Source organism: Salvelinus namaycush, chromosome 12, assembly GCF_016432855.1.
Source record: "Salvelinus namaycush isolate Seneca chromosome 12, SaNama_1.0, whole genome shotgun sequence".
Lineage (NCBI taxonomy): Eukaryota > Metazoa > Chordata > Actinopteri > Salmoniformes > Salmonidae > Salvelinus > Salvelinus namaycush.
This window is the reverse complement of record NC_052318.1, coordinates 27,104,527-27,132,432: the sequence shown is the minus strand read 5'-3', so window position 1 is coordinate 27,132,432 and position 27,906 is coordinate 27,104,527. Positions and strand designations below refer to the sequence as shown.

General features: G+C 41.7%; 2 protein-coding genes across 2 annotated transcripts in view; one reads left to right on the top strand and one right to left on the bottom strand.

Annotated features, from left to right (window-relative positions):
* The window catches only part of LOC120057057 (nuclear receptor corepressor 1-like), a 113,271-nt gene extending 112,172 nt beyond the window's left edge, over positions 1–1,099 (bottom strand). The window contains exon 1 of the mRNA XM_039005438.1: positions 1,017–1,099. The gene's annotated coding sequence lies outside the window, so the exon portion shown is untranslated. The remainder of the gene's footprint in view (positions 1–1,016) is intronic.
* On the top strand, positions 39–27,760 carry LOC120057451 (N-acetylglucosaminyl-phosphatidylinositol de-N-acetylase-like). The gene is made up of 7 exons (XM_039006067.1): positions 39–516; positions 1,021–1,120; positions 6,923–6,956; positions 17,217–17,307; positions 19,766–19,829; positions 22,405–22,435; positions 27,755–27,760. Exons 1-7 carry the CDS (start codon positions 447–449, stop codon positions 27,758–27,760), a joined length of 396 nt encoding a protein of 131 aa, XP_038861995.1. The 5' UTR covers positions 39–446.
* The last annotated feature ends 146 nt before the right edge of the window (positions 27,761–27,906 follow it).

The following is a 27,906-nucleotide window of genomic DNA, read 5'->3' as shown; positions in this document are numbered from 1 at the left end:
CATGCAACAGAAACGGGAAACTTTCAGATGCCTAACTAACATTATAATTAGAACATTTCTGATTTTCATATCAACTGGATATTCGTTGACTTATGCCAATTTTCGATGTTTTTGTAATTAGATATTATATATGGTCGTGAGTTCAAATGTTATGTTGCGTTCCAGAAACAGGAAATGTAGCAAATTAACTTATTTTAGGCGGAACCTTTGATAAATAAGACTGAAAATACGGAATGTTTATAAGAACGGCAAAAAAAATGCATGTTTTATTTGTAATTTTCGTAGTACCTATGTCTGGATAAAATGCATTTACTATCAGCAGAATTCAGCAAAGTCACGTAAACTGTTTAAATTTGTTATGTAGAGACAAGCAATTCAACTCATCTGAAACAAGCGATTTGTCTGGCGATGTTCGAGCACTCTTCAACTGCCTATCCAGATGATGAATGCATGTTCTTTGTACAAACAATTTTAAGACTCGAGGAACTAAATTCCTCTTCATTTGTGTATCTCAAGGTGGGTTTACAATGGAAAACATTCGTTTTGATTGGTCCTTTGAGCAGCCTATGTATTCCTGAACCAGAATTTGGCTTTACAGGAGACGTTGATATGGAGACGTTAAATCTCCATTAAGCCCAGGAAGCAGCCTTTCAACTTGCCATGTAACAGCTTTTCAAACTTAATGTCAAAATACGGTAATTACTCACGAAAAAGGGGCTTCTGATTGACTAACTATCGTCATTGACTGCCGTCACGGCCGGTATGTACTTCTAAAAAAGGTCTAAATAAAAATGTACAAGCAACCAAATAAATTTGGTATTTTCCACCTCTAATGAATCGCTCAGGTCCCAAGAATCCCGGATAGCATTAACCTTACTGCCATGCATAGTTCGGAAGTCTACAACAACTCAAATGTTTCGGTGCATGTAATTTTGTGTTAATAATTTTTTATGTCGTTAAGTAGTAATGCTTTAAATGACAACATATAAAGTAATTACTTTTCTCCAAATAATTACCTAGGCAATTACTACAATCAAGGTGTACAGCGTCGAGAAGAGCTTCTAGGCAGCTGTGCGGTGTTGGTAATACCAGCCTCCAGAGTCATTATGCACGATTGCAAGTAAGTTGTCTCTGTCAGCGAAGCTAGCAAGTAAGCAAACTTCAGAATAATTATCATTTTGCAGCAGAACATAGTGGCCAATCAGCCCCACACATTCCTTTTAAAAACACCTATTGATAGGGCTTACGCCAGTTTGGTGCTTCTTGGTTGTACCAGTAGAAATGATGCCCTTATAATTTATTTTATTTAACTATATAACAAAAATTGATTGCATGCATATAAACTACCCATGTTGTGCTTGGGATCCAGGTTTAGAAAGTAATCTGCTATTTTAAATAATAAGTGCCTGCTTAGCATACATTTGTGGTTAAGTAACCTTGTCAGAACAGTCAACCGATGGTCAATTTATTAAGCCTAACAAATAATGTGATTTTTGTTCCCAACGATGAAATTGGGCAGGAGACTGTATCTGTCTCTGTCCGTTTGTGCGTTAGTACGTACATTAGTTGCACACAATATCTCACACAGCACTGGCCTAATTTTGACATAACTTTGATGAGTGAGGCATCTTGCCATTGAGATCTGGCATTTACAAAATTACACAGATTGGCCAGATGGTGGCGCTATAACATGAAATTGAAAATACTGACTTTGAACGGTCACGCCCCTCACCCCGTTTGACCTAAAGCAGGGGTGGGCAATTCCAGTCCTCGAGGGCCTGATTGGTGTCAGTTTTGCCCCAACCCCAGCTAACACACCTGACTCCAATAATCACCAAATCATGATCTTCAGTTTAGAATGCAATTTCAAATCAAACTTTATTCGTCACATGCGCCGAATACAACAGGTGTAGACTCTACCGTGAAATGCTTACTTACCAACAGTCCAGTTCAAAAATAAGAAAATATTTATCAAGTAGACTAAAATAAAAAGTAATAATAAAAAGTAACACAATAAGAATAACAATAATGAGGCTATATACAGAGGGTACCGAGTCAGTGTGCGGGGGTACAGGCTAGTTGAGGTAATCTGGGGGAGAAGTGTAGGTGGGGCGAAGTGACTATGCATAGGTAACAAACAAACAGCAAGTAGCAGCAGTGTACAAAAGGGAGGGGATCCATGTAAATTGTCTGGTGGGGATTTTATGAATTGTTCAGCAGTCTTATGGCTTGGGGGTAGAAGCTGTTGAGGAGCCTTTTGGTCCTAGACTTGGCGCTCCGGTACCGCTTGCTGTGCGGTAGCGGAGAAAACAGTCTATAACTTGGGTGACTGGAGTCTCTCTGACAATTTTATGGGCTTTCCTCTGACACCGCTTATTATATAGGTCCTGGATGACAGGATGCTTTGGCCGTTCGCACTACCCTCTGTAGCGCCTTACGGTCAGATGCTCAGCAGTTGCCAGGTGGTGATGCAACCGGTCAGGATGCTCTCGATGGTGCAGCTGTATAACCTTTTGAGGATCTGGGGACCCATGCTAAATCTTTTCAGTCTCCTGAGGGGGAAAAGGTTTTGTCGTGCCCTCTTCACGACTATCTTGGTATGTTTGGATCATGATAGTTCGTTGGTGATGTGGACACTCGACTCTCGACCTGCTCCACTACAGCCCCGTCGATGTTAATGGGGGCCTGTTCGGCCCGCTTTCCACAATAATTAGGCTTCTCCAAGCTCTGATGCTGTTGTTGGTCAATTGTAGCCTGCCAAACTTGCTAACTACCTGGTACTCAGCACTATATTGTCCCTCTCACTCTGACATCAATGCGAATGTAATCGAACATCTAATCAAACACTTCATGAGAGCCCATGTACTCATGTTGTACAACATTTCTGTAGGCTATGCACTTGCACGAGAAAACAGAGTGATGGCCTCTATTAAAAAAAGGAGGTCCCATAGGCTAGGCCTAATATATTTATGTATCTACTTTCCTAATATTAAGCACATTGCTTATCTTTACAACAGAAGTATAGCCTACCTGGCTGGCATGAAAATGAACAGTCAGGTAGGGCAAACGCATCCTCCATTCGCTATAAGTGCATAGATTTCATGTATTCTTTTCCCGCTGCCCCTGTTTTGAGACAGGTGCATGATAATGATTCATTCTAAATCAAAACAAATTTCGAGACAGGTGCATGATAAGGCGACTCCGGGATGCTGGCCCTCTAGGCAGAGTTGCAAAGAAAAAGCCATATCTCAGACTGGCCAATAAAAAGAAAAGATTACGATGGGCAAAAGAACACAGACACTGGACAGAGCAACTCTGCCTAGAAGGCCAGCATCCCAGAGTCGCCTCTTCACTGTTGATGTTGAGACTGGTGTTTTGCGGGTACTATTTACATTGTCACAACTGAACTGATTGGATCAAACATATTAAGAAGGAAAGAAATTCCTCAAATGGACTTTTAACAAGGCACACCTGTTATTGGAAATGCATTCCAGGTGACTACCTCATAAAGCTGGTTGAGAGTGTGCAAAGCTGTCATCAAGACAAAGGGTGGCTACTTCAAAGAATATAAAATATATTTTGTTTTAACACTTTTGGTTAGTATATGATTGCATATGTGTTATTTCATGGTGTTGATGTCTTCACTATTATTCTACAATGTAGAATAATAAAAATATAGAAAAACCCTTGAATGAGTAGGTGTGTCCAAACTTTTGACTGCTGGAGTGTGTACAGTTGAAGTCGGAAGTTAACATACACTTCGGTCGGAGGCATTAAAACTCGTTTTTCAACCACTCCACAGATGTATTGTTAACAAACTATACTTTTGGCAAGTTGGTTAGGACATCTACTTTGTGCATGACACAATACATTTTTCCAACAATTGTTTACAGACAGATTATTTCACTTATAATTCACTGTATTACAATTCCAGTGGGTCAGAAGTTTACATACACTAAGTTGACTGTGCCTTTAAACAGCTTGGAAAATTCCAGAAAATTATGTCATGGCTTTAGAAGCTTCTGCTAGGCTAATTGACATAATAATTAGAGTCAATTGGCGGTGTACCTGTGGATGTATTTCAAGGCCTACCTTCAAACTCGGTGCCTCTTTGCTTGACATGGGAAAATCAAAATAAATCAGCCAAGACCTCAGAAGACAATTGTAGACCTCCACAAGTCTGGTTCATCCTTGGGAGCAATTTCCAAACGCCTGAAGGTACCACATTCATCTGTACAAACAGTAGTACGCAAGTATAAACACCATGGGACCGCGCGGCCGTCATACCGCTCTGGAATGACGCATTCTGTTTCCTAGAGATGAACGTACTTTGGTGCGAAAAGTGCAAATCAATCCCAGAACAACAGCAAAGGACCTTGTGAAGATGCTGGAGGAAACGGGTACAAAAGTATCTATATCCACAGTAAAACGAGTCCTATATCGACATAACCTTAAAGGCCGCTCAGCAAGGAAGAAGCCACTGCTCCAAAACTGCCATAAAAAAAGCCAGACTATGGTTTGCAACTGCACATGGGGACAAAGATTGTACTTTTTGGAGAAATGTCCTCTGGTCTGATAAAACAAAAATATAACTGTTTGTCCATAATGACCATTGTTATGTGTGGAGGAAAAAGTGGGATGCTTGCAAGCCGAAGAACACCATCCCAACTGTGAAGCACGGGGGTGGCAGCTTCATGTTGTGGGGGTGGCAGCATCATGTTGTGGGGTGCTTTGCTGCAGGAGGATCTGGTGCACATCACAAATTAGATAGCATCGTGAGGAAGCAAAATTATGTGGATATATTGAAGCTACTTCTCAAGACATCAGTCAGGAAGTTAAAGCTTGGTCGCAAATGGTTCTTCCAAATGGACAATGGCCCCAAGCATACTTCCAAAGTTGTGGCAAAATGGTTTAAGGACAACAATGTCAAGGTATTGGAGTGGCCATCACAAAGCCCTGACCTCAATCCCATAGAAAATTTGTGGGCAGAACTGAAAAAACGTTTGCGTGCAAGGAGGCCTACATACCTGACTCAGTTACATTTACATTTTACATTTTAGTCATTTAGCAGACGCTCTTATCCAGAGCGACTTACAGTAGAGTGCATACATTTTATTACATTTTTTACATTTCATTACATTTTTACATACTGAGACAAGGATATCCCTACCGGCCAAACCCTCCCTAACCCGGACAACGCTATGCCAATTGTGCGTCGCCCCACGGACCTCCCGGTTGCGGCCGGCTGCGACAGAGCCTGAGCGCGAACCCAGCCCAGCCTGGGCGCGAACCCAGAGACTCTGGTGGCGCAGCTAGCACTGCGATGCAGTGCCCTAGACCACTGCGCCACCCGGGAGTTACACCAGCTTTGTCAGGAGGAATGGGCCAAAATTCACCCAACTTATTGTGGAAAGCTTGTGGAATTATTTACTATTTAAAGGCAATGCTACCAAATACTAATTGTGTGTATGTAAAATAAAAGCTGAAATAAATCATTCTCTCTACTATTATTCTGACATTTCACAATCTTAAAATAAAGTGGTGATCCTAACTGACCTAAGACAGGGAATTTTTACTAGGATTAAATGTCAGGAATTGTGAAAAACTGAGTTTAAATGTATTTGGCTAAGGTGTATGTAAACTTCCGACTTCAACTGTATGTATGTATACACACACACACAGTGCATTCAGAAAGTTTTCAGACCCCTTTTTCCACATTTTGTTACTTTACAGCATTATTTATGGGTTAAGTTTTTGTTTTTTTTACTCAATCTACAAACAATACCCCTTAATGACATGGTTTGGATATGTGTACTAAGTATCCCTTTTTTTATACATTTGTTTTAAGGCACAACTCCAGTGAATGGAGACAGCACCTGATTTTGTTCTCAGCACTGCCTGTTCACCAGCCCCAAGCACTACCTCTGCCCCCAGTATTGACTGGTCATCTGCCCCCAGCCCATCTCCCGCACTGAGCCGCAGTGCAGAATTACGCTGAGCAAAAATAAAAATATGTAAAGTGTTGGTCCCATGTTTCATGAGCTAAAATAAAAGATCCCAGAAATGTTCCATACTCACATGAAGCTAAATATCTATTACATTTTTTAGGGAGTGTGCAATTGGCATGCTGACTGAAGGAATGTCCCCCAGAGCTGTTGCCAGAGAATTGAATGTTCATTTTTCTACCATAAGCCGCCTCCAACGTTGTTTTAGAGAATTTGGAAGTACGTCCAACCAGCCTCACAACCACAGACCACGTGTAACCACGCCAGCCCAGGACCTCCTCATCTGGCTTCTTCCACTGTGGAATTGTCTGAGACCAACCACCCGGACAGTTTATGAAACTGTGGTTTTGCACAAGCAAAGAATTTCTGCACAAACTGTCAGAAACCGTCTCCGGGAAGCTCATCTGCGTGCTCTTCGTCCTCACCAGAGTATTGACTTGACTGCAGTTTGGCTTCAGTGGGCAAATGCTCACCTTCGATGGCCACTGGCATGCTGGAGAAGTGTGCTCTTCACGGATTAATCCCGGTTTCAACTATACCGAGCAGATGGCAGACAGCGTGTATGGTGTTGTGCGGTTTGCTGATGCCCCATGGTGGGGTTATGGTATGGGCAGGCATATGCTATGGGTCGAGATGTGTCGCACTGCATGAGGCAAATGGTGGTCACACCAGATACTGCCCCTACCTTTTTTTTATGGAATCTGTGACCAACAGATGCATATCTGTATTCCCTGTCAGGTGAAATCCAGATTAGGGCCTAATGAATGTAGTTCAATTGACTGATTTCCTTATATGAACTGTAACTCAGTAATTGTTGACATTACATGTACATTTTTTAAATAAATTATTAAATAGTTTACCAACCCTGTTTTGTAAGCTTTTAAATGATATCAAACTCACCCGTTTGTCTTTTCCAGGGATGAAGACATGGATGTCTCACGGTACAGTGGGGTATGCAAAATAGGTCAACTTTGAGAACCTCTATCTCCTGCTCCTGATCCTTGCTCGCCTCGGTCTGCTAACTGCTAGCTTGCCGGCCCCGGTCTGCGAACTGCTAGCTTGCCTGCCCCGGTCTGCTAACTGCTAGCCCCTGCTAACTGCTAGCTTGTTTAGCCGCGGTCTGCTAACTGCTAGCTTGTTTAGCCCCGGCCTACTAACTGTTAGCTTGTTAGCATCGGCCTGCTAACTCTCTGAATCGCTGTGTCCCCAGTCAGCCCAACCACTCACTGGACCCATATGTTCACTTGGCTACGCATGCCTCTCTCTAATATCAATATGCCTCGTCCATTACTGTCGTGGTTAGTGATTACTGTCTTATTTCACTGTAGAGCCTCTAGCCCTGCTCAATATGCCTTAACCAACCATGTTGTTCCACCTCCTACATATGCGATGACATCACCTGGTTTAAACGTCTCTAGAGACTATATCTCTCTCATTACTCAATGCCTAGGTTTACCTCCAATGTACTCACATCCTACCTTACCTTTGTCTGTACACTATGCCTTGAATCTATGCTATCGAGCCCAGAAACCTGCTCCTTTTACTCTGTTCCGAACGTGCTAGTCGGCCAGTTCGTATAGCATTTAGCCGTACCCTTATCCTACTTCTCCTCTGTTCCTCTGGTGATGTAGAGGTTCATCCAGGTCCTGCAGTGCCTAGCCCCACTCCCACTCCCCAGGTGCTCTCATTTGTTGACTTCTGTAACTGTAAAAGCCTTGGTTTCATGCATGTTAACATTAGACGCCTACTCCGTAAGTTTGTTTTACTCACTGCTTTAGCACACTCTGCCAACCCGGATGTCTTAGCCGTGTCTGAATCCTGGCTTAGAAAAACCACCAAAAACCCTGAAATCTCCATTGCTAACTATAACATTTTCCGCCAAGATAGAACTGCCAAAGGGGGCGGTGTTGCAATCTACTGCAAAGATAGCCTGCAGAGTTCTGTATTACTATCCAAGTCTGTGCCCAAACAATTCGAGCTTCTACTTCTAAAATTAGAAGAAGTATTAGAAGTAAATTCACCTTTCCAGAAACAAGTCTCTCACTGTTGCCGCTTGCTATAGACCTCCCTCTGCCCCCAGCTGCGCCCTCGATACCATATGTGAATTGATTGCCCCCCATCTATCTTCTGAGCTCGTGCTACTAGGTGACCTAAACTGGGACATGCTGGGACACACCCCGGCCATCCTACAATCTAAGCTTGATGCCCTCAATCTCACACAAATGATCAATGAACCTACCAGGTACAACTCCAAATCCGTAAACACGGGCACCCTCATAGATGTCATCCTAACTAACTCACCCTCCAAATACACCTCTGCTGTTTTAAATCAAGATCTCAGCGATCACTGCCTCATTGCCTGCATCCGTAATGGGTCTGCGACCAAACGACCACCCCTCATCACTGTCAAACGCTCCCTAAAACACTTCTGCGAGCAGGCCTTTCTAATCGACCTGGCCGGGGTATCCTGGAATGACATTGACCTCACCCCGTCAGTAGATGATGCCTGGCTATTCTTTAAAAGTGCCTTCCTCACCATCTTAAATAAGCATGCCCCATTCAAAAAATGTAGAACTAGGAATAGATATAGTCCTTGGTTCACTCCAGACCTGTCTGCCCTTGACCAGCACAAAAACATCCTGTGGCGTTCTGCATTAGCCCCCGTGATATGCAACTTTTCAGGGAAGTTAGGAACAAATATACACAGGCAGTTAGGAAAGCTAAGGCTAGCTTTTTCAAACAGGAATTTGCATCCTGTAGTACTAACTCAAAAAAGTCCATGGAGAATAAGAGCACCTCCTCCCAGCTCCCCACTGCTCTGAGGCTAGGAAACACTGTCACCACCGATAAATCCACTATAATTGAGAATTTCAATAAGCATTTCTCTACGGCTGGCCATGCTTTCCACCTGGCTATCCCTACCCCGGTCAACTGCCCGGCACCCTCCACAGCAACCCGCCAAAGCCCCCACCATTTCTCCTTCACCCAAATCCAGATAGCTGATGTTCTGAAAGAGCTGCAAAATCTGGATCCCTACAAATCAGCCGGGCTAGACAATCTGGACCCTCTCTTTCTAAAATGATCTGCCGAAATTGTTGCAACCCCTATTACTAGCCTGTTCAACCTCTCTTTCGTATCGTCTGAGATTCCCAAAGATTTTCAAAGGGGGTGACACTCTAGACCCAAACTGCTACAGACCTATATCTATCCTACCCTGTCTTTCTAAGGTCTTCGAAAGCCAAGTTAACAAACAGATTACCGACCATTTCGAATCCCACAATACCTTCTCCGCTATGCAATCTGGTTTCAGAGCTGGTCATGGGTGCACCTCAGCCACGCTCAAGGTCCTAAACGACATCATAACCGCCATCGATAAGAGACATTACTGCGCAGCCGTATTCATCGACCTGGCCAAGGCTTTCGACTCTGTCAATCACCACATTCTTATTGGCAGACTCGACAGCCTTGGTTTCTCAAATGATTGCCTCGCCTGGTTTACCAACTAATTCTCTGATAGAGTTCAGTGTGTCAAATCGGAGGGCCTGTTGTCCGGTCCTCTGGCAGTCTCTATGGGTGTGCCACAGGGTTCAATCCTCGGGCCGACTCTCTTCTCTGTATACATCAATGATGTTGCTCTTGCTGCCAGTGATTCTCTGATACACCTCTACGCAGACGACACCATTCTGTATACTTCTGGCCCCTCTTTGGACACTGTCTTAACTAACCTCCAGACGAGCTTCAATGCCATACAACTCTTCTTCCGTGGCCTCCAACTGCTCTTAAACGCAAGTAAAACTAAATGCATGCTATTCAACCGATCACTGCCTGCACCTGCTCGTCCGTCCAGCATTACTACTCTGGATGGCTCTGACTTAGAATACGTGGACAACTACAAATACCTAGGTGTCTGGTTAGACTGTAAACTCTCCTTCCAGACTCTCATTAAGCATCTCCAATCCAAAATTAAATCTGGAATCGGCTTCCTATATCGCAACAAAGCATCCTTCAAGCATGCTGCCAAACATACCCTCGTAAAACTGACCATCCTACCGATCCTCGACTTCGGGGATGTCATCTATAAAATAGCCTCCAACACTCTACTCAACAAACTGGATAGTCTATCACCAAAGCCTCATACACTACCCACCATTGCGACCTGTACGCTCTCATTGGTTGGCCCTCGCTTCATACTCATCGCCAAACCCACTGGCTACAGGTTATCTACAAGTCTCTGCTAGGTAAAGCCCCACGTTATCTCAGCTCACTGGTCACCATAGCAGCACCCACTCGTAGCACGCGCTCCAGCAGGTATATCTCACTGGTCACCCCCAAAGCCAATTCCTCCTTTGGTCGTCTTTCCTTCCAGTTCTCTGCTGCCAATGACCTGAACGAACTGCAAAAATCTCTGAAGCTGAAAACACTTATCTCCCTCACTAGCTTTAAGCACCAGCTGTCAGAGCAGCTCACAGATTACTGCACCTGTACATAGCCTATCTATAATTTATCCCAAACAACTACCCCTTCCCCTACTGTATTTATTTATTTATTTTGCTCCTTTGCACCCCATTATTTCTATTTCTACTTTGCACATTCTTCCACTGCAAATCTACCATTCCAGTGTTTTACTTGCTATATTGTATTTACCTCGCCACCATGGCCTTTTTTTGCCTTTACCTCCCTTATCTCACCTCATTTGCTCACATTGTATATAGACTTATTTTTCTACTGTATTATTGACTGTATGTTTTGTTTATTCCATGTGTAACTCTGTTGTTGTATGTGTCGAATTGCTATGCTTTATCTTGGCCAGGTCGCAGTTGCAAATGAGAACTTGTTCTCAACTAGCCTACCTGGTTAAATAAAGGTGAAATTTAAAAAAAAATATATATATATATATATGTTTTGTCATTCATGTCCAAAAAGTAATTTTCTGACCACTTCTTCCATGGGCAAACATGTATGGAAAGTTTTGTTCAAATCAAAAGGGATGCTGTCAAAAAGTTATTTAATTAATATGGTTTACCCAGTCTCTAGAGCCCAGTTCGTGCAGATGTACAGTACCTTCAGAAAATATTCATACCCCTTATTCTTATTTGACATTTTGTTGTGTTACAGCCTGAATTCAAAATGGATTAATGTTTTCTTTCTCATCCATCTACACACATTACCCCATAATGACGAAGTGAAAAGATGTTTTTAGACATTTTTGCACATTTATTCCAAATGAAATACAGAAAATCTCATTTACATAAGTATTCACACCCCCGAGTCAATACTTTTGTAGAAGCACCTTTGGCAGCAGTTACAGGTGTGAGTATTTCTGAGTAAGTCTCTTAAGAGCTTTACAAACCAGGATTTTGCTACATTTGCCCATTTATTATTTTCAAAATTCTTCACGCTCTGTTAACATGGTTGTTGATCATTGCTAGACAACCATTTTCAGGTCTTGCCATCGATTTTCAAGTAGATTTAAGTCAAAACTGTAACTTGGTCGCTCAGAAACATTCACGGTCTTGGTAAGCAACTCCAGTGTAGATTTGGCCTTGTGTTTTAGGTTATTGTCCTGCTGAAAGGTGAATTAATCTCCCAGTGTCTGGTGGAAAGTAGACTGAAGCAGGTTTTCCTTTAGGATTTTGCCTGTGCTTAGCTCTTTCCCATTTTTTTTTATCCTAAAAAAACTTCCTAGTCCCTGCTCATGTCAAGCATACCAATAACATGATGCAGCCACCACCATCCTTGAAAATATGAAGAGTGGTACTCACTGATGTGCTGTGTTGTATTTGCCCCAAACATAAAGCTTTGTATTCAGGACATAAAGTAAATTTCTTTGCCACGTGTTTTGCTGTTTTTTTGCAGTGACTTATTGCAAACAGGATGCATGTTTTGGAATATGTTTTATTCTGTACAGGCTTCCTTCTTTTCACTCTGTCATTTAGATTTAGTTAATTTATAAACAATTCTAAAAACCTAATTCCACTTTGACATTATGGGGTATTGTGTATAAGCCGTGTCTTTCTTTATCCCAATGCAGTTAAGCCAAAACCACGCCCCGTTATTCAGAGAGGCGTTCTAGAACGCTTTGAGCGCTCTCCAAGTCCGGAAGTGAATATCACGTAGCGCGAAATTTAAGTAACTGATTAATAACATTTGTCCTTGTATTGCAAGATTGAAAAAATATAATAACATAATGTCGTGGACAGAGCTAGCATTAACGTCCCTTAAAGCTCAAAGACAGATTCAATGGCTGTAGCATAGTGTATTAGACTGAATGATTAGCTAATAAATATTTGAGAAATTATGAATAATAAGCATATGCTTTTACCTGATAATAGACTACTAATGATAATATAACAACTTAAAATACCGAATACATAGGCAAATGTTACCAAACATGATGATAATAATAGGCCTGCATTACGGTAGGCAGCTAATTGTTAAATTACACTTTCCATCCTTGCGTTACCTTGGAAGGTCACTGTCTCTGCGCTCGTTGCCTGTGAGTGAGACAACGCTAGCTAGCCAATGGGAGCGTAGTAGAACGCCCTTCTGAATAACGGGCCGTGGTTTTGTCTTAATTGTGTTGGGAAAAAGAAAGGCGCGTGTAGGCCAGTGACACAAAATCCCACGCTGTAACACAACAAAATGTAGAAAAAGTCCAGGGGTGTGAATACTTTCTGAAGGCACTGAAGTAAAGCAAAACGTCTCAAATCAGGCATTAGAAAAAATTATGTATTTCCCCCCCCCCTGCACCACCATGCATATCCTAAGTGAAGCATGCTGTTCCTTTCTCTATTTTTATCTTCTATCTATTGCTCTCTTGTCAGTCAGTCAGTGTTCTGCCTCTCTTCTAAACAGTCAGTCAGTTGTACTGGTGGCTGGCTGGCTGGTCGGCCCCTCGTCCTCATCAGACCTTAATGCCCGCTGAATAGGACAGCTGTGTTGACAGTCTCTGTGCAGGGCCCCAGTGCATCATATGGCATGGCCTTTGTGATCAGCCCTAATCTGAGCACGCTCAACTGCCGCTTCACTTGCACTGGCGTGACCTCTGTTCACCCTGTCCACTCCCTGCACAACATGAGAGGGAGAGAACTTGTCGATCGCCGCATTGGCATGGAACAGACTGTACTGAAGTCTTCCCTCTGGCTGACTACAGCAGCAACTTCATAGATGCATCCCAAATGGCACCCTATTCCAAATATAGTGCACTAAATTTGACAAGATGCCTATGGTCATTGGTGCACTATATATGGAATGGGGAGCCATTTGAGATACATCCCACCTCATTACTTTATAACTTCTGCAGAGGTGACTAACTTCAGTGGCCCCATCACAGCCTCATTTGGACCTGAGTGTCTCTCCACAAATTCAAATACGTCATGTGTTTATGTTGATCTTTCCACTGCACCAAGTAGATACAGTATTTGCTAAGGAAGATGACCCTGATAGTTCAGTAGGATATAAGTGTCCTAGCCAACTTGTTGTTTTGGTATCCAGTAAGAGTAAAGCACATTTAAAGCACATTTACCAGAAAAACTGTGCAAATGCAAAGTTTGGTAACACAATGACGGTTTGTGCCGTTTGTGCAGTCATTCTGTTACCAAACTTTGCTCTTTTAAGTTAATGTGTTTTTGTAAAATGTTCTGTGGAAATTGTTAAAAGTAGTCCTTGTGCGTAGTTGTATGGTTTAACTTTGCAATCATTGGTTTTTGTTTGACATACATTTTAGAGTATAAAATCTCTGTCTCAGTGTCACTCTCTTACCATGGAATTTCCCCAGAGTAAAAAATTGTCTGTCGATGGTTGAAACGCTTCATCATCTCAAGGGTACACCTGTCCATTTTGGATGGGGGAAATAAAGTGACATGGAGCTCAGCTTATAGTAAATAATGTGTGTGTGTATTGAGAAGAAGCGTTGTTTTTGCATCGCAGCCCTTATCTGACTGAACACTGTATTTGCTACAGCTGTTTTTTTAAGGTTAAATACATGTAGGCCTATTAGGGTACAAATAAAACATTGTAGAAATATTGAAAGTAAAATCACAGCCTATCATCCCCTCTGTAAAAGATAACATTTAACAAAACACACTGCGTAACAGTCAATTTAGACTACACTAGACTTCCCACGGTTCCTAAGTAAATAAATGCAATATTGCAGTGTTTTCTTTTATATAATCAGCTCTGCCCCCCATCCTCATTTCAAAATGTACAAGACATCAGGTCATTGCTGTCTGTCCAGTGTCTACCCTTTCTTTCTCGACACAACCGCCCTCTCGCTCTCTCTTTCATATGGTTCCCCGAGGTTGAGCTGTGGTTGTGTTTTTTAACTAAGTACGTCCAATGCCACCATGCGTTCTATTAGCCCTGTGCATCCATTTTGCGCCGGTCAAACCTCCTATTCTTGTGGTTCAGATCAACATGTTGCTAGCAGAGAAATGGCTAACCAGAGAGAGAGAGCGAGAGAGAGAAACTACTGCCTCCACCCGCCTTGTTTTCATCTGAACTGCGTCGACCCGAGTGTGTCGGAATCATTCTTGACATGCTCCACTGCCTCTCTCCCTCTCTCTTTTTAATGTTTGATATCTCTGGAGGGAGAGAGAGGCAGGAGAGAGGAATGAAAGACTACATGAGAGCAAGAGAGAGAATTAAAGCGGGAGTGAGAGCGAGGGAAAGTGTGCAAGAGAGAAAGAGGGAGGGGGGAAGCTGTGAGAGTGATCAGCATTTAGCCAATGAGTGCCCCCCCATAGATAGATGGTGTGTTGAGTGATCAGGTTGTCTGATGGACAGACTTGGGTAGCTCAGGAAAGTGTGAGATGCAGACCTGGGTCCAAATAGTATTTGAAATCTTTCAAATACTATGACTGCTTGATTGATTCTGCCTCGGTGGGTTTGCACTTTTTGGATCTATTCCATTGGTTCCATTGTGTCAGGCAGGGCCCATGCATCCCCAAAATCTGAATGTGCATTAAGTATGTAAGGAAGGATGGGGAGTGGTCAGAAATAGGGGTTAGGCCTCCCATCTGTAAATTGGAGAATTTTAGCTATTTTCTGACACCTGAAACAGCTTTTTCCTGCGATCTGAGCCATAATCATAATGCTTAATTCTATGTAAGATTTTTTTTTTTTTTAAGAAACAAAATATGCTTCTCTGTAAAAATCTGGATAAAAGATTGAAAGGAATGTGAGTCTTATTCAGTACATTTAGTAATTGTTTGCTTCTCTAAAGTCTACCAATCTTGCCAGCAGGTATGCCAGCTAAGATACTTAGACAAGCTAGCGCTAACTTGATTGACAGCCTGAAATGGCTTCTTGGTTGCTAGTTATGAGGTTGGGAGATTGGGAACCCATCTGGACTAGCTAAAGCCAACTTCATAAAATTGCTAGCTGGCTAGTAGTATTACAGAGAACCAACAACAAAACATGTAACGTGGTCCTCTGTAGCTCAATTGGTAGAGCATGTGCCCCCTCAGATTTGTCGTGAGGGGGCACGTGCTCTTGTGCCTCTGGTGCCAGGAAAGCTCAATCAAAGACAGTACAGTATGAAGATAGGCAGAAACGGTTTCTTCAGTAGAAATCCCTGATCACACTTGTAGGCAATGTCATGGCGACGTTGGCTAGCTAAACTCACGCGCAGAAATGCATCATCGGGACTAACGGGTGGTCTCGCACCGAAATGTGCATGTACAGGCCATCAAATCAAAGGCACTCCTTCAATATAAAGTTGTTGTTTTTTTACAAAAATGAAAATATGTCAATTTGTCACTTTCACGTGGTTGGAGTAATATGTTCAACTACTTAAGACAATGGCTCAAATCTAGCTTGTGCCTTTAGATTTTTAGAAAATTAACAACTAAGGAAGAATTTTTCACTTCTCATTGACGTCTCAAACCCCGGCCTGGTCTGTTTTGCAAGCGTTCCCGGAAGTCTTGTGATGTTACGCCTCTGGGTTTAGAAACTCTATGGCTCAATCAAGCACATCTAAAGTATTTGAAAAAGATTGAATACTATTTGAACCCAGTGCTGTGTGTGTGTGTGATGTAGCTGTTATGGTCTTCGTTCTCGCTGGGCTGTAGTTTCAGATAATTGGATGCTAAGGCTAGTCTAGCTAACACCTAAAACTCTATGCTCCTGACTTCAGAGTCTGGAATGACTCTATGATGTTGTCGGCACAATGCGTTGACAATAACGGGGGCTGTGCTTTTACTGTTTGGTTCACCTCTGTGTCTTTATCACTCAAACACCCAGCCACACACAGCCCCCAAGCGCCGGCCGTTTAAATTACAATGGTTGGATTTTCAAATCCAAACAACGAGAGGTCTCAACCCCTGAGAAAAAAAATACATTTCAGAGAACTAATCAAACCTGTTGCACAATTTCTGAGTAAATATTGCATTAACAAACGGCCTCCTTTCCAGACCACTGTGGTCAAAGCTCTCCGTGCACTGTGAGTCACGTCGGTTGCGTCAGCCAGGCTATGCTAAGGCTCCACTGACCCCTAACCTCACAGCCACAGTATACCCTGGCTGGCATAAATCTAATCAAATAAAATGTATTTGTCACATGCGTTGAATACAACGGGTGTAGACCTTACCGTGAAATGCTTACTTACAAGCCCTTAACCAAAAATGCAGTTTAAGAAAGAGTTAAGAAAATATTTACCAAATAAACTAAAGTAAAAAATTGTAAAAAGTAACACAATAAAATTACAATAACGAGGCTATATACAGGGGTACGGGTACCAAGTCAATGTGCGGGGGTACAGGTTAGTCGAGGTAATTTGTACATGTAGGTAGGGGTAAGTGAAATGTGAAAGAACACATTTTCTAGTGTGTGAATCTTCTGCATAGTAAGAAGTTGGCTACATTTGGTAAATCCAGCGGTGTGGTTCAGTGGCAAAAACAAACTTTTAGTTCTAAAACTAGGCCACCATTTTGTTAAATTGTTGTCAGGTTACTGTTTTGGTTGGTTGGTGTGCTGCAGTATTCTAGTCAGGGAGAGAAGGGCCTGCATAGACCTCTGTTAATACTGCATATGTCCCAAATGGCACCCTATTCCCTATATAATGCACTACTTTCATTTTACATTTTAGTCATTTAGCAGACGCTCTTATCCAGAGCGACTTACAGTAGTGAGTGCATACATTTTCATATTTGTTCGTACTTTCAACCAGAGCCCCAGTGTAACTCGTAACGTTTTCCCCTCTTCATCTTTCAGAGATCTCCCAGACGATCCCAACGTAGAATGGAGCATCTCAATGGCCTCCTCTCTAATCCTGAAGCACATCAGAGCACACTCCATCAACCTGGTATGATGATCAACTCATCACTGAATCTCACTATTATTTCTCATCCTGAAAAATGCTAGAAAATTTGTGTAGACTGTTGTGTGTATCGGTTTTTGCACCACATTTTTCTGATCATTGTCAATAGTGTTTTGTATCTGCGTATGTCTCTCACAGGCTTCCCAAGATCCACCGATAATGAAATGAAAGAGGGCCATGTCTTTCTTTCTTTCTTTATATTAACCCCACATTACATGTAAATTAGCCTAATCCCAGATTGGTTTGTGCTGTCTGTCTTGTCAACTTCTATAGTCATTGTCATGCAAAATAATGGCAATGAGCATAGGAGTTGGCAAGACGGCGCAAATTGATCTGGGACTTGGCTACATGTAAACATCTCTCAGGAACAACATGGCTGCAGTCTGCAGCAACAGAATGTGGTTGTGGTGCTGGTTGGAGCTCGGGTCATTGTTGGCATGTTCACTCGTTACAGGACATTTACCAAAAGGAATTTGGGAATTGAGATCTCAACAAAAAATATATGTATGTCCTCAACCATTAGTATTCTGACAAAAGCTGAATGCAGTCTTTCTCAGATAAATAAATATGCATGAGAGGGCACAGCAGGATGCTAGCAGTTTCACTTAAGAACCAAACATCTCAGTGTAGGCTATCCCACCGATCTGTGTTTTTTATCAAAGACAAAAATCTATTGGATGGTCATGTCTTCCCCATCCTGTTAAGGATAATGCAAAAAGATGAACTAGATCATAAAAGAAACTACAGAAATATAATATTTCACTTTTCCCATAATATAACCTATTCCTCCTATTAGTTTACTGCTGTTAGAGTTTTTAGCATGTTAAGTCCAAGCCTAGAATAAGCAAAGAAAGAGTTAAAGCAGATATCCACCTCTCTCCCCTTTTGGAAGTCATCGTTATTATCTGTTTGCTTTGGCAACAAGGAATATTTCTAGAAACTGGTGTTTATATGTGTAATTATATATATTTTTCTCTTCCAAGTAGGGCTGGGAATTGCCAGGAACCTCACGATACGAAATTATCACGACACTTAGGTGCCGATACGATATGTATTGCGATTCTATACTGTGATTGTATTGCGATTCGATGTTCCAAACATATTGCTCACCATATGTCTTCTACAGAGGAACAAGAGAGAGCCATGAGAAAACGAGTTTTAATCAGTCATGGAAATAAAAGTGCTGAAAACGATGGAGAACAAGCTCTGAATAAGCACAAATTATATTGCGATATAGTCAAAAATGATACAGTACGATATATCATAAAAAATAATATCTCAATATGTAACTGTATCGATCCCCCCCCCCCCCCCCCCCCCCCCCCCCCATCACTACTTCTAAGCCACCTCTGGCAGATTTTAAATATTTCCCTCAGGCCAGTACATGGGTTAGATTAGAAGGTGGGTGGTGTCCTACTTTATGTTTGGTTTCAGGGGCATAGTCATGGTCAGCATTTAGCCTCTGCCTCACTCACTCTCAAACTACTGTGTCTTTAGTCAAGTCATTTTTCTTTCTCTTTTCTCTTTCTCTTTTCATCTCAGACTAGCCACCCGGACAGCTGATTAAACTGTGGCTTTGCAGTACCAAATAATTTCTGCAGAAACTGTCAGAAAACCGTCTCCGGGAAGCTCATCTGCGTGCTCGTCGTTCTCATCAGGGTCTTGACCTGACTGCAGTTTAGCGCTGTAACCGATTTCAGTGTGCAAATGCTCACCTTCGATGGCCACTGACACGCTGGAGAAGTGTGCTCTTTATGGATGAATCCCAGTTTCAACTGTACTAGGCAGATGGCAGACAGCATGTATGACGACGTGTGGGCAAGTGGTTTGCTGATGTCATCGTTGTGAACAGAGTGTCCCATAGTGGCAGTGGGGCATTTTATCAATGGCAATTTGAATGCACAGAGATACCGTGATGAGATCCTGAGGCCCATTGTCTTGCCATTCATCTGCCACAATCACCTCATGTTTCAGCATGATAATGCACGGTCCCATGTGGCAAGGATCTGTACACAATTTGTACAACAGAGTGCTCCAGTTCCCGCCAATATCCAGCAACTTCGCACAGCCATTGAAGAGGAGTGGGACAACATTCCACAAGCTACAATCAACAGCCTGATCAACTCTATGCAAAGGAGATGTGTCGCACTGCATGAGGCAAATGATGGTCACACCAGATGCTGACTGGTTTTCTGATCCATGCCCCCCTACTTTTTTTGTGACCAACAGATGCAGAAATGATTAAATCGTTTACAAACCATGTTTGTAGATTAGGGCTTAATGAATTTAACGCAGTAATGTCTTTGAAATTGTTGCAAGTTGGGTTTAATATTTTTGTTCAATGTATTTATTTTGCATATAGCCTACATTTCACATTGATATTTGATAGCTATCTTATGTTATGGCATAAAGTATCTTCAAATTAATACTTTTGTTGTTTCAGGTGCTGACCTTCGATGGAAGAGGAGTGGCCATAGCAATCACACTGCCATCTACAAGTCTATCAGGTACGAACTAGACTAGACTATGTCCTTACAACACTGTCCGTCATTGTAAGGCGGACCTGTGTGTGTCCTTTAGATTTAATTGTATTTTAATAGTTTGTTTTTGATCCGTTTGTGGCAATCCCAAGGGAAGTACTCTAGGAAACACATATTGTCCACAGATCCAGGACCTATGCCAGGAACCAGCCCTGTAGGCTACATTCCTAGACTCCATAATTATAAAGCATACACACACCACATGCTAAACATCTCGGCACACATTAACCTCCCTTCCCCCCACCCCACTATAAACACACACGCACACACACATACAAAAACACATTGTTGCATAGTTGAGAGGTCGACCAAACCCACACTCCACCGCTGGATCTGCAGATGGCCCTGCTCTCAGAAACCCACATAAAATCACTTCCAAATGAGAGTAGGGAGGAGAACTAGCGAATGAGAGAGGAGAACTGGAGAGGACACCAGTCCAACAGTAGCATCAGACTATTGTGAAATGAAATGAAGAATGTTTGGTCGTGTCATAGTCTCCCGTGATGATAAACTAATAGATGTTAAAAATGTAGTAGCTGGCCAGCGTGCACAGGAGATTTGGTTTTGGGTTCCCTCAGCAATTATTGTGATGTGTACGTAGCTACATTACAGTGTAGTAAGGTTTACACAGTGAGTGAAGAAAACACTGAAATTAGTATGATATGTTACATTTGGTATGGTTATATAAGACAGATGATTGCTTAAGGCAAGGTAAGGGTGAATGGGTGGGTGTATAACGTGAATGTCTAGCAACCCAAAGGTAACGTTAGCCACCTAGCTAGAATTCGTAACATATCATACGTTTAGCAAATTCGTAACATATTGTACTTTTTGCAAATTCGTAACATATAATAAGAAATGGGTGATGGACATTCAGAAATTAATACATGCCATGTGTCTCGGATTTACGTACATAATAATATGAAATGCTCCAAGACCAGGTTGTTCTGAGCTGAGCCTCCATGGCTCTCCTCCAACACCCAGACCTCGTCTCTTGTCTGAGAAGATGAGTGTGTTGTGTTGTCCAGATCACATCCCATGATTCCCATTAGACATAGACCCACAAGTGATGCACACTGTTTTCTCCACCATGCCAAATCCTCAGGATTTGCTGTATGGAGTTTTATTTTTGTCTCTTGGTTTAAAAAAACATTGTGGAAGTGAATGTATAAGGCCATCTGTATTTCGTCAACTTGGATTAAGTCTCCAATGAGAGCCTGTACTGAACAGGGAAGAGGAGAAGTGAAGCGTTCTCTAGCTTTCAGTCACTGATGAGAGTGGGAGAGGAGAGGGAGAGTTACTGTAGCGACTGTGAAATATGACATGGAACATCCAGAGACCATAATCCATCCATAAATTACCAGGAACCACATGACAATTCATTAGAAAACATCAACAGGTTGACAACAACAACAAACTACCTGCCCTCCAGGACACCTACACCACCCGATGTCACAGGAAGGCCATAAAGATCATCAAGGACAACAACCACCCGAGCCACTGCCTATTCACCCCGCTATCATCCAGAAGGCGAGGTCAGTACAGGTGCATCAAAGCAGGGACCGAGAGACTGATAAACAGCTTCTATCTCAAGGCCATCAGACTGTTAAACAGCCACCACTAACATTTAGTGGCCGCTGCCAACATACTGACTCAACTCCAGCCACTTTAATAATGGGAATTGATGGAAATGATGTAAAAATGTATCACTAGCCACTTTAAACATTGCCACTTAATATAATGTTTACATACCCTACATTACTCATCTCATATGTATATGTATATACTGTACTCTATATCATCTACTGCATCTTGCCATCTTTATGTAATACATGTATCACTAGCCACTTTAAACTATGCCACTTTATGTTTATATACCCTACATTACTCATCTCATATGTATAGACTGTACTCTATACCATCTACTGCATCTTGCCTATGCCGTTCTGTACCATCACTCATTCATATATCTTTATGTACATATTCTTTATCCCTTTACACTTGTGTGTATAAGGTAGTAGTTGTGGAATTGTTAGGTTAGATTACTTGTTGGTTATTACTGCATTGTCGGAACTAGAAGCACAAGCATTTCGCTACACTTGCATTAACATCTGCTAACCATGTGTATGTGACAAATAAAATTTGATTTGATTTGAACAATCCCCAATTGCATATTATCTTATTCCTAACATTTCAGAGGTTACTTTGCTGCCTTGCTACTTTCCCTTGTGAAGGCTTAAAGATGTTGACCTTTTACCCATTTGAGCTGCAGCCAGGGAAACGGAACCTTCGGGTTTAATATGGCTGGAAGGGCCATACTGTGTCCTGATAATTATTGTGTATTGTTCACTCATACAAAGTCTTTCACTGCCCAGAACTTTGGCAATGTAATTAGTTCCCAGTCCAGATTTTATTAAACTATTTGTCTCATAGGAAAACCTGGGGAAAGCAAGTAAGCCTATGTGTAGGATTTTCTTGCAAGTCAAAGTTTGTCTGCTCAGTCCTCAGTAACTATTGTTTTTTTTCTTGCCCCTCCCAACAGCTATCTCACTTCCACTGGGAAGTACCAGATGGTGAGTATTTTTTATTTGACCGAGCCCTTATCAGAAATTACACATTTAAAACCATTTGCATCAGTTACATGATATGTTGCATGTTGGTAAATGGAGTTTTGAACTACAAATCTAAACTGGTACACGTATAAGCTCGTAAGGACAACAAGTGAGAACTGATCTAAAGCAGTGTAGTTGGAACTGGAGCCTAAGAAAAGACCGCCATCTAGTGTTGAAATTAGTGTGTGTCACTTGCACTTAGTCAGCTGGTGGCAGTAGGGAGTAGATGGGGACACAACAAACTGGGTGATATTCCTGTAATTGTAAATAGACTGAATATGAATGAAGTACCTAAAAATCCTGCAGGAACTTTATTCTTAGTCAGCCTATTCACAATTACAATAATAAAAGACAGAGGGCATTTTACAAGTGGACCTATAACTCCCCTTTATCACAGTCGCCATTTGTCCCTTTCTCCTGACTGGATGTGAATCTATTCCCATACAACAACCCCCTCCCTCCTCTGTTACACTTGTGTTTCCGCCAACACTTTATGGCTTTGGCCTTTGTAAGATAGTGGAACCACATCATCATAGCCCCTCCTAAAGCTTTGCACTGCTCAGGCCAGGGTCCAACTTTTAAACTCCTCTTAATGTAGCAGATGGGCAGATCTCTCTCTCTCTCGTTAACTCCATCTTGGCCAAGATTAATCTGCCTGACATCTGATTCAAACCTTCCTCTTACATAATATTCAGACCCTTGAACCCAGCTGTCTGGATCTTGACTCTTATTTGTGAATTAATTGTAAATGAAGTAGTTACTGCTATTACTAGATACATTATGGCTCACAGTAGAAAATATTGCATGTTTTAAGTGTTATTAGACCTATAGAGTGACACTTTCTTGATCACTGTTTTGAACAAACAAGACCATTTACCACTCTATACCCTGTCATCCTTTCCCTTAATCTAGGCAACAGACGAGAGAGATGTCACATTTCTATTACTATAGGATGTGAGATCAACCTGTTCATTAGAATGTTTTAAAAAAATATATAATTTCACCTTTATTTAACCAGGTAGGCCAGTTGAGAACAAGTTCTCATTTACAACTGCGACCTGGCCAAGATAAAGCAAAGCAGTGCGACACAAACAACAATACAGAGTTACACATGGAATAAACAAACGTACAGTTAATAACACAATAGAAAAGTCTATATACAGTGTGGGCAAATGAGGTAAGATTAGGAAGGTAAGGCAATAAATAGGCCGTAGTGGCGAAGTAATTACAATTTAGCAACTAAACACTGGAGTGATAGATGTGCAGAAGATGAATGTGCAAGTAGAGATACTGGGGTGCAAAGGAGAAAAAAAAAAAAAAAAAATATGGGGATGAGGTAGTTGGATGAGCTATTTACAGGTGGGCTATGTACAGGTGCAATGATCTGTAAGCTGCTCTGACAGCTGATTTCTGCCAGGACCCTTTTATTTAATGATGAGCATTGTTGAGAGAGGGATGTTTTTTCACGAGTTGATTAGCTGTAAACATGCCACACCCAGACCTTCAAGTGTGCTTTCACATTGGTACTCTGGGTTCGGTGTTGAGCGGGAGAAATAAGCCTCAATGTGATTCTAAAGCTTGTTAGCAAAGCTGCATACTATTCTCCCCTCTCATTTTCACTAGCTTACCTAAAGCCTCTTTTCCCCCATGAACTATTTACTGTAGATATCCACATTTCACAGTCTCCTTAAAATATGTAAATGATCAGTGTTTTTCATAGACATGTTGCTTAAGGCTAGCCACCACACCCTCATAGGGTTTTCCCATAATCAACTTTTACCAGTTGAATGTAGACAAAAATATAATACTTCTTTGTATTAAAAATTCTCTGAAATATTTTATTAGAAAATGCAAATTGCACAGTATGTACTTACAGTGCATTCAGACCCCTTCACCTTTTCCACATTTTGTTACATTACAGCCTTATTCTAAAATGGATTAAATAAAATAAAAAATCCTGATCAATCTACAAATAATTCCCTATAATGATAAAGCCAAAACAGGTTTTTAGAAATTTTAGCAAATTTATAAAATATTTTAAAAAGAAACCTTATGTAAATAAGTATTCAGACCCTTTGCTATGAGAATCGAAATTGAGCTCATGTGCATCCTGTTTCCATTGATCATCCTTGAGATGTTTCTACATCTTGATTGGAGTCCACTTGTAATAATTAAATTGATTGGACATGATTTGGAAAGTCACACACCTGTCTATATAAGGTCCCACAGAGCAAAAACCAAGCCATGAGATTGAAGGAATTGTCCTTAGAGGTTCGAGACAGAATTGTGTCGAGGCACAGATCTGTGGAAGGGTACCAAACAATTTATGCAGCATTGAAGGTCCTCAAGAACATAGTGCCCTCCATCATTCCAAAATGGAAGAAGTTTATAACCACCAAGACTCTTCCTAGAGCTGGCCGGCCGGCTAAACTGAGCAATCGGGGAGGAAGGGCCTTGGTAAGGGAGGTGACCAAGAACCCGATAGTCACTCTGACAGAGCTCCAGAGTTCCTTTTTGGAGATGAGAGAACCTTCCAGAAGGACAACCGTCTCTGCAGCACTACACCAATCAGGCCTTTATGGTAGAGTGGCCAGACGGAAGCCACTCCTCAGTAAAAGGCACATAACAGCCCGCTTGGAGTTTGCCATAAGGCACCTAAAGACTCTCAGACCATGAGAAACAAGATTCTCTGGTCTGATGAAACCAAGATTGAACTATTTGGCCTGAATGCCAAGCGTCACATCTGGAGGAAACCTGGCACCATCCCTACGGTGAAGTATGGTGGTGGCAGCATCATGCTGTAGGGATGTTTTTTAGTGGCGGGGACCAGGAGACTAGTCAGGATCGAGGGAAAGATTAATGGAGCAAAGTTCAGAAAGATCCTTGATCTTGTGCGCTCCAGAGCGCTCAGGACCTCTAGGGCAATGGTTCACCGTCCAACAGGACAACGACCCCAAGCACACAGCCAAGACAACGCAGGAGTGGTTTCGGGACAAGTCTCTGAATGTCATTGAGTGGCCCAGCCAGAGCCCGGACTTGAACCTGATCAAACATCTCTGGAGAGACCTGAAAATAGCTGTGCAGCGACGCTCCCCATCTAACCTGAAAGAGCTTAAGAGGATCTGCAGAGAAGAATGGGAGAAACTCCCCAAATAGAGGTGTGCCAAGCTTGTAGCGTCATACCCAAGAAGACTCAAGGCTGTAATCACTGCAAAAGGTGCTTCAACAAAGTACTGAGTAAAGGGTCTGAATACTTATGTAAATGTGATATTTCTCTTTTTTATTCTTTGTCGTTATGGGGTATTGTGTGTAGGGAAAAAACTATGTAATCCATTTTAGAATAAGGCTGTAACGTAACAAAATGTGAAAAGAGTGAAGGGGTCTGAATACTTTCCGAATGCACTGTAAATATGTGCATATTTACATAGCGCAAATTCATTTTTTGGGAAACTGGATGAAGTCAGCCTAATTATTTTGGTTTAGTTTTGTTAAAACACTCAAGGACCGGACTTGTCCAGAGCAAATTGTGAACTAATACTTTTTTCATCTTTCTATCTGTAAAATACTTTAAATGTGTTTTTGGTGCATTTTTTAAAAAGAAAATGTTATGTAGAATATATGTTTTACAACATACTGTATTAAACATTTTGTCTGGGCAAATCTGGAGAATATACAGTTGAAGTCGGAAGTTTACATACACTTAGGTTGGAGGCATTAAAACTCGTTTTTCAACCACTCCACAAATTTGTTGTTAACAAACTATAGTTTTGGCAAGTCGGTTAGGACATCTACTTTGTGCATGACACAATACATTTTTCCAACAATTGTTTACAGGCAGATTATTTAATTTATAACTCACTGTATCACAATTCCAGTGGGTCAGAAGTTTACATACACTAAGTTGACTGTGCCTTTTAAACACCTTGGAAAATTCCAGAAAATTATGTCATGGCTTTAGAAGCTTTTGCTAGGCTAATTGACATAATTAGAGTCAATTGGAGGTACCTGTGGATGTATTTCAAGGCCTATCATGGGAAAATCAAAAGAAATCAGCCAAGACCTCAGAAAAATATTGTAGACCTCCACAAGTCTGGTTTCCAAACGCCTGAAGGTACCACGTTCATCTGTACAAACAATAGTACACAAGTATAAACACCATGGGACCACGCAGCCGTCATACTGCTCAGGAAGGAGACGCGTTCTGTCTCCTAGAGATGAACGTACTTTGGTGCGAAAAGTGCAAATCAATCCCAGAACAACAGCAAAGGACCTTGTGAAGATACTGGAGGAAACAGGTACAAAAGTATCTATATCCACAGTAAAACGAGTCCTATATTCACATAACCTGAAAGGCCACTCAGCAAGGAAGAAGCCACTGCTCCAAAACCGCCATAAAAAAGCCAGACTACGGTTTGCAACTGCACATGGAGACAAAGATAGTACTTTTTGGAGAAATGTCCTCTGGTCTGATGAAACAAAAATAGAACTGTTTGGCTATAATGACCATCGTTATGTTTGGAGGAAAAAGGGGGAGGCTTGCAAGCCGAAGAACACCATCCCAACCGTGAAGCACGCGGGTGGCAGCATCATGTTGTGGGGGTGCTTTGCTGCAGGAGGGACTGGTGCACTTCACAAAATAGATGGCATCATGAGGCAGGAAAATTATGTGGATATATTGAAGCAACATCTCAAGACATCAGTCAGGAAGTTAAAGCTTGTTCGCAAATGGTTCTTCCAAATGGACAATGATCCCAAGCATACTTCCAAAGTTGTGGCAAAATGGCTTAAGGACAACAAAGTCAAGGTATTGGAGTGGCCATCACAAAGCCTTGACCTCAAGCCTATATAAAATTTGTGGCAGAACTGAAAAAGCGTGTGCGAGCAAGGAGACCTACAAACCTGACTCAGTTACACCAGCTCTGTCAGGAGGAATGGGCCAAAATTCACTCAACTTATTGTGGGAAGCTTGTGGAAGGCTACCTGAAACGTTTGATCCAAGTTAAACAATTTAAAGGCAATGATACCAAATAATAATTAAGTGTATGTAAACTTCTGACCCACTGGGAATGTGATGAAAGAAATAAAAGCTGAAAGAAATAATTCTCTCTACTATTATTCTAACATTTCACATTCTTAAAATAACATGGTGATCCTAACTGACCTAAGACAGGGAATTTTTACTTGGATTAAATGTCAGGAATTGTGAAAAACTGCGTTTAAATGTATTTGGCTAATGTGTATGTACATTTTTTATCTCCGCTGTGTGCGTGTCTGCTACAGGCTTAGACAAGTCTCTGATATTTGGGTAGTTCTACATGGTCTCCTCATACTTCTGCCCACAGAACTTCTCAATTGTCACACTGCGTACCGTACCTGGGTCCAAACAGTGTTGAGCTATGCCTGGTGGGAACAAACACACACACCCAAACCTG